We start from the raw sequence: 5,980 nt of genomic DNA, 5'->3' as shown, positions 1-5,980 counted from the left end.
TTGTATGAATTAATTATGAAAACACTATATTACATTTTCAAACCTTAGTTATAATTGTCACAATTTTCTACAAACTTGAATCTCCAAAATGCCCATATATGTATTTTTTTCTTAATTTAACTTCTATAACTGGGGATATTAATTGTGGAAGTTGTATGTTTGTTAATACGGGACTATAGGCTTTTAGAACACGAGTTTCTGTCAATATTTTTTATACATTTTGATAGATATCTATAGAATAAAACTAAAAAATTTCAATTGCCTATAAAGAAGTTCAAAAAGAATCACAGTATCTTGATAATTATAGAATTTAAAAAAAAAATAATATAATATAATATAAATATTTGTTGAAAGTTTCAAGTATATACAGATAATTTATTAAGTTTTATAACATATATTAACACATACAACAATGAACAAACTTATAGTGTTAATTAAATTTTTTTTTTGTTACTGGGTATTTTTCATTTACGTAATTACAATATAGGTACATTGTGGTTACAATATTTATTATGTTTTTAATTTGGGTAGTTTGTAGATTATTGTTTGCCTAGAACGTAAGATGGTGTAAAAATACAAATATTTTAACCAGATTGTACATTATTTTTATGATTATAAAATAATATTATGTTATTTTCAAAAGTTTTTAAGACATTTGAATTGGGTCTCTAGGTATTATACTACAGTTATCACTTTAACAAGTCTTGATTCTGAACTGTTGAGTATGTATTTATTTTACTTATAAATTATATTTGTTCTATAGAATCATTAATACGGAGGATATAAAAAATAAGAACTTAATATTTATTGGTTTAGGGTGTGATAGTTGTTAAATCCTGAAGATCTTTATATGGGTCATAAGATTATGAATCAAAATATTAATATTATACAATATTATATATTTATCTTTTAATAATTCTTCAATGTTTAATTTAAAAAATATATCAATTAAAATTAATTTCAAGTTAAAAAAGTAGGAGAAAAGAGGATTATTGATAAACAAATCCAATCCAAAATTAGAACCACATATTATTTTATTGTGAGAAAAAAAAATATAATTTATTTCAATGGAATAAATCTAGAGCTGTGGGTGGCACCAATACCGGGTCGTCCGTGTTTAACTGGTTTGTATGTTACACTGAATTCACCCAAATAATGACCAATCATTTCAGGCTAAAAAATAAAGTATATAAAATCAAATACTACAGCTAAAAAAATTATGTACTTGTTTTAATGATACAAGTTGAGTATTGTGTAACAGTTTACTAACCTTAATTTCAATTTGATTGAAAACTTTTCCATTGTAGACACCAATAATACTGCCAACCATTTCAGGAACAATGATCATGTTACGGAGATGGGTTTTCACAGCTTCAGGTTTTTCCATTGGTGGAGCCTCTTTCTTTGCTCGACGCAATTTTTTCACCAATGCTGACTCTTTACGCTTAAGACCACCACGAGAAAAACGCCTGCGAGCACGTGAGTGCAACAGCTCGATCAACTGTTCTCTAATGAACATAATACAAAAGTTAAAATATGTTAAAAATGATAATAAATAATAATTTACCCCTGGATGTCCAAAAGCTGGTCCAAGTCGACGCCACGGTATGTGAATTTACGGAAAGGCCTTTTAGCCTTGTGCTCAACTTCTGTCTGAAACATAACAAATTAAGTTGTCGTTAAAACACTTTGTTCAATTATATATTATAACGTAGATCCAAGATAAAACAGGAACAAAACAATTTTGTCGGCGTTCTTGATGATGATTAGTCATGCATTGATTATTATTTTGTTTAATATTCACATAGTAATAGAAATTCACAAAGTACCATACCAAGGGGAGACGATTGCCCTTTTCAGAACAACCACTGGTAAAATGTTAAGACTTAACCAAAGTAACATAGTGGGAGAAGTATTCTATGATCAGAAATCGTTTAAAACAGTAAAAATACAAAAATGCATTGCAGTAATTGAGATTATTTCTTAAGCGAGTCTGAATATTGTAGCTGGCAAATTAAATCAAATGTAAATTTACAAGGAAACGTTGTGTTTCAAGAGTCACAATTTATAGGTTAAAATTATTAAAAGTATGCATGGATTTTCACGAACGTTAGGACCATCGTTTCGTATAGCTATCGAATCGAAATAGTAATAAAACAAACTTACGGTGTTTTCAGCCATTTTGATGTGGATTTAGGTCTGGAGTGATCCAAGAACAATTTTTAAGAAAAACGTGTCTTCTTTTCGAACGAAATCACAATCGTAGAAATAAAGAAAAGGTATATATTGTATTAATGTGGTAAATGGTAATGTAAAACAAGTTTGTGAGACGACTTTACAGTGTCACCAACAGCAACAACTGAACGATTGTATGAGCGATTTGTGTACTTATAATTGTGGTAACTACATAATGCGTCTTTGGAATTAAAATTTCTTACTTCATCTTCTTATCACTAAATTAGATGATTCATGATTGATAAAATTAAAGTCTGTCAATACCGTAGAGTAATAATAAGTAATAACTAATAAATAACAATAATAAAAATTAAAAATATTAATCAATATCTTACAATAAAAATTTGTGAAATTGATTATTGTTTTAAACTGTAGTATTAATACCGCTTTACCGCGGGAAAAATTTTCGACCGTCATTTATTCATTAGTTGAAGCCGATATTCAAAACTAAATATGTTTAAACCTCACATGTTGGAAGTAGAAAGCTGGAAAGGCGATTGGGGTTTGCCGTCTATCGATTATAAATGCCTCGAAGTTTTGGTACCTTAATAATATTTGTGTACAGAAGAAAAAACATTAAAATTATAGCTATGAAAAATTTTTTGTTTTTAGGCTTTTGCTAGGTTTACTAATGCGCCCATCATTATATACCATTCGAACAATCCGTTCAAGTCTACAACCGGTCATTTTCCCGTTGTGAGTTATAATAAACGATTATTAATGAATCGAGACAGTCTAATCGATTGTCTTGACAAACAGGTAAACTAATTTACAACATTCAAAACTCAACGAGTGCTCTTCTAATATTTTTTTTTATTTTTTGTTTGTGTTTCAAGAATCTCACACCAGATTTTGGCTTAACCAGTCTTCAATTAGCTGAGGAACACGCAGCTATTAGTATGATTGATGCTCAACTTGAACCAGCGTTATTGTTTGCTTGGTAATAAAATTTAAAAAAAAATTAATTTTTCTGTTAGACTATGTTTAATTATTTAATGTTATATTATTATTGTAAAGGTGGATGGATGAGAGTAACTGCCTTAATTTCACTAAGCCATGGTATAGAAATGCTATAAAATTTCCATTTAATTGGTATTATCCAAATGCATATGAAAGGGAAGCCAAGCACAAAATCTATACATTATACAATCATTTAGATTCTGACAATGATATAATGACAGAGGTAAATTATTTTAAATTCAGTTTTTAATAATATTTTATTATTAGTAACTTATGTTATGTATTAAGATTTATACAGAGGCTATTAAGTGTATGAATAGTTTGGAAAGTCGTTTGGGCAACAATTTCTATTTCTTCGGGTCACATCCTACATTATTAGATGCTGTTGCTTACAGCTATTTGGGGCCATTATTAAAAGCACCACTTACTGACAACAAATTACAAGCACATTTAAAAACTTGTAAACATTTGTGTATTTGGATAGACAGAATAACGAGAGAATATTTCAAAATAGATTGGCAAGCGCACAAATGCAATGAAAAAAAGAAACTAGAAGAATCTAAGCAGCAAATGAATGTTATACCTTGGTATAAGAAAGACGAGACAAAAAACATTTTAATTGGATTAGTTACACTTGTTACAATGGTTGTATATTCATTTAAAATTGGTCTCATTAGTGTGAGTTCTAATAATTATACTATAAAATTAACAGATTTTGTAATTTGAGTCTACATTTTGTAGGTAAGCGATACAAGTGATGAGGAAGATGAAGATTGATTAATCATAAACTTTTTTAATTAGTCATTTTTTAATATTATTTTTTATGTTCCTGTATTTTATTAGACATTAAATAAATGGATCAAATGACTTAGTTTTTAACACAATTAGATTAATGTTGAATCTATATTAAAATTATGTTTTATGTCAAGAAAACATTTATTTGATGATTACAAACTGATGTTGGACATCATAAATCCCAACAGGCTGGTTTTGTCTTTCATCATAATCAACCCATTCTTTTTCTTCTAAGTTAATGTCTTCAAATTTAGTGTTGGTTTCAATTCCAATACACTTAAACCCATTTCTAGGTGAAAAGTCAATAATTGATAAGCCACGACAATCAAATGCGACGATACTTTTAAATTTATTTGAATCATCTATTGTATACTTTGAAATACTATCTGGTAAAATATCTGAAAATAAAACTATGTTGTAGTTTATACAACAAATATTATATCAATTTTATATATCTAAAAAACTTACCTAATGAACTGTCTCTTGAACACATTTTGCATTTGGTGACAAAATTTGCTTGACCTCTACTTCCTTTCATTGGAACAGTTACCTAAAACTTTTTTCATTTAAATTATGAGCTAAAATAAATATAATTAGAGTTACTAACATCTTGAGATAAGTAAATCCATTTGTCAGATTCTTCGCCACAATTTGTACATCGAAACTGTAAAAAATTTTTCAAAGAATTAATAGTTTTGAGCCAGGTTTCATGAAAAATGGATTAATTTAATGATTAAATAAAATTGAATAGATCACTAAACCATGATAAAGGACAATTAGCCAATTAGCAGTTTATTATTGACTCATTAAATGTTTAATGACTGCTCATACAAACTGGCTTGTTTTTATAATATAAATTCAAATCAAAGTTAAAATATTTTAAACTAAGAGATGAATACCTAACATAATTTAAGAGATATTGATATAATTTTAAATTTAATTTCAATTGCATTTATCATACTTTTAAATACCATCGAAAATCTTCACCGTCGGGTGTAAGTTCAGTCACATTTTCTAAATTTGCTTTGATTTGTAATGCAATTTTCTAGAAATTAAAAAAAAACAAAAATTACCATATAAAATGCATAGATTTTCTAAATATTAAAGTTAATACTGAGCTATTATTATAATATAATGAATGATGTATTATGTCCTTCTACACATAATTTATTTTTTAATTATACATAATATATTAATATGTATACTATATTAAACTTATTTATAAATGTTATATCAAAATTAAAAATACAGATTCTGAGTAATAAAAAAAAACTTACTACCATAATGCTTTGAATAATAACCTATAGGGCAATACTTGATATAAATAATATATTAACAAAAAAATCAGTTAATTAGGTAATAATGTGTTAAATATTTCGTGGATGGTTAAACTATCATTATTCGTTAGATGTCTGCAACGACTTAATTATTAACTCTTATTAAAAATGATAATAAATATATAACTATATCTTAAGAATATTATCACGGAACGAGGAAATATTGAAGATGATTTTGGTACTGTACACACTACACATTTGTTGTCGAAATGTCGAACCGGCAAAACATAACATAACAATATTGAAATCTAATCTGATAATTAACTGGGACAGTGGATCAGGATCTTATATTATATTGTGCACAAAACGACAAAATATACATATCTTATAAGCTGATATTATTACATTGCTCATCACCAGAGCTAGCACCTTAAAAGGCACTGGCAAAAATCACCATTTGGTCTTCTTAAACTGCACAGTAGGTACAATAATTATTTAATTATTTTTAAACTTTGAGAACGCAGAAGGCAGAACAAAAGTCAAAACGTTAAATGAACAACGAATTTAAATGTATTGGTAATCAATTCATATAACTATGTGTGATAAAAAGATAGCAACACCATTCTTATCTGCTGTCTTTTCAACACGCTATCTCGGTTATGTTTACATTGGTCTTATGATCAGTATTCCCAGTTATCATATAGAGTTCAATG

At 27.5% G+C, this 5,980-nt stretch overlaps 3 protein-coding genes across 5 annotated transcripts; 1 reads left to right on the top strand and 2 right to left on the bottom strand.

Moving 5' to 3' along the window:
* Positions 1-1,015: 1,015 nt before the first annotated feature.
* Positions 1,016-2,297, bottom strand: LOC112600930 (40S ribosomal protein S15). The gene is made up of 4 exons (XM_025348285.1): positions 2,167-2,297; positions 1,568-1,653; positions 1,271-1,508; positions 1,016-1,173 (listed from the first exon to the last, which is right to left on the bottom strand). The coding sequence occupies exons 1-4, from the start codon at positions 2,179-2,181 to the stop codon at positions 1,060-1,062; spliced, it is 453 nt and encodes a 150-aa protein (XP_025204070.1). The 5' UTR covers positions 2,182-2,297; the 3' UTR covers positions 1,016-1,059.
* A 217-nt stretch (positions 2,298-2,514) lies between these two features.
* LOC112600927 (metaxin-1) lies at positions 2,515-4,079 on the top strand. Its single transcript, XM_025348280.1, has 6 exons — positions 2,515-2,775; positions 2,848-2,994; positions 3,072-3,175; positions 3,253-3,418; positions 3,484-3,873; positions 3,937-4,079. Exons 1-6 carry the CDS (start codon positions 2,689-2,691, stop codon positions 3,970-3,972), a joined length of 930 nt encoding a protein of 309 aa, XP_025204065.1. The 5' UTR covers positions 2,515-2,688; the 3' UTR covers positions 3,973-4,079.
* On the bottom strand, positions 4,010-5,660 carry LOC112600929 (UPF0587 protein C1orf123 homolog). Of its 3 annotated transcripts, none has more exons than XM_025348281.1 (5): positions 5,268-5,660; positions 4,952-5,035; positions 4,598-4,654; positions 4,459-4,540; positions 4,010-4,388 (listed from the first exon to the last, which is right to left on the bottom strand). In XM_025348281.1, exons 1-5 carry the CDS (start codon positions 5,271-5,273, stop codon positions 4,132-4,134), a joined length of 486 nt encoding a protein of 161 aa, XP_025204066.1. In that variant the 5' UTR covers positions 5,274-5,660; the 3' UTR covers positions 4,010-4,131. The 3 variants fall into 3 exon arrangements, with proteins under 3 accessions (XP_025204066.1, XP_025204067.1, XP_025204068.1); XM_025348282.1 differs by having other exon boundaries at positions 5,271-5,660; XM_025348283.1 differs by having other exon boundaries at positions 4,962-5,035; positions 5,268-5,285.
* Positions 5,661-5,980: the final 320 nt, after the last annotated feature.

Source organism: Melanaphis sacchari, unplaced genomic scaffold, assembly GCF_002803265.2.
Source record: "Melanaphis sacchari strain LSU unplaced genomic scaffold, SCAv2.0 Contig73_pilon_pilon, whole genome shotgun sequence".
NCBI lineage: Eukaryota > Metazoa > Arthropoda > Insecta > Hemiptera > Aphididae > Melanaphis > Melanaphis sacchari.
Note: the sequence above shows the minus strand (reverse complement) of the source record. Positions and strands in the feature narration are given on the sequence as shown.

Excerpts from the sequence above, each read along its gene's own strand:
- LOC112600930 (XM_025348285.1), bottom strand. Across the intron at positions 1,509-1,567 it reads CAGCTTTTGGACATCCAGGG|AGAACAGTTGATCGAGCTGT; the intron begins GTAAATTATTAT and ends TATGTTCATTAG. Across the intron at positions 1,174-1,270 it reads TCAATCAAATTGAAATTAAG|CCTGAAATGATTGGTCATTA; the intron begins GTTAGTAAACTG and ends TTTATTTTTTAG.
- LOC112600927 (XM_025348280.1), top strand. The coding sequence starts at position 2,689 with ATGTTTAAACCTCACATGTTGGAAGTAGAAAGCTGGAAAGGCGATTGG. Across the intron at positions 2,776-2,847 it reads ATAAATGCCTCGAAGTTTTG|GCTTTTGCTAGGTTTACTAA; the intron begins GTACCTTAATAA and ends TTTTGTTTTTAG. Across the intron at positions 2,995-3,071 it reads TCGATTGTCTTGACAAACAG|AATCTCACACCAGATTTTGG; the intron begins GTAAACTAATTT and ends TTGTGTTTCAAG.
- LOC112600929 (XM_025348281.1), bottom strand. Across the intron at positions 4,541-4,597 it reads GGATTTACTTATCTCAAGAT|GTAACTGTTCCAATGAAAGG; the intron begins GTTAGTAACTCT and ends AAAAAGTTTTAG. Across the intron at positions 4,389-4,458 it reads TTCAAGAGACAGTTCATTAG|ATATTTTACCAGATAGTATT; the intron begins GTAAGTTTTTTA and ends TTTTATTTTCAG.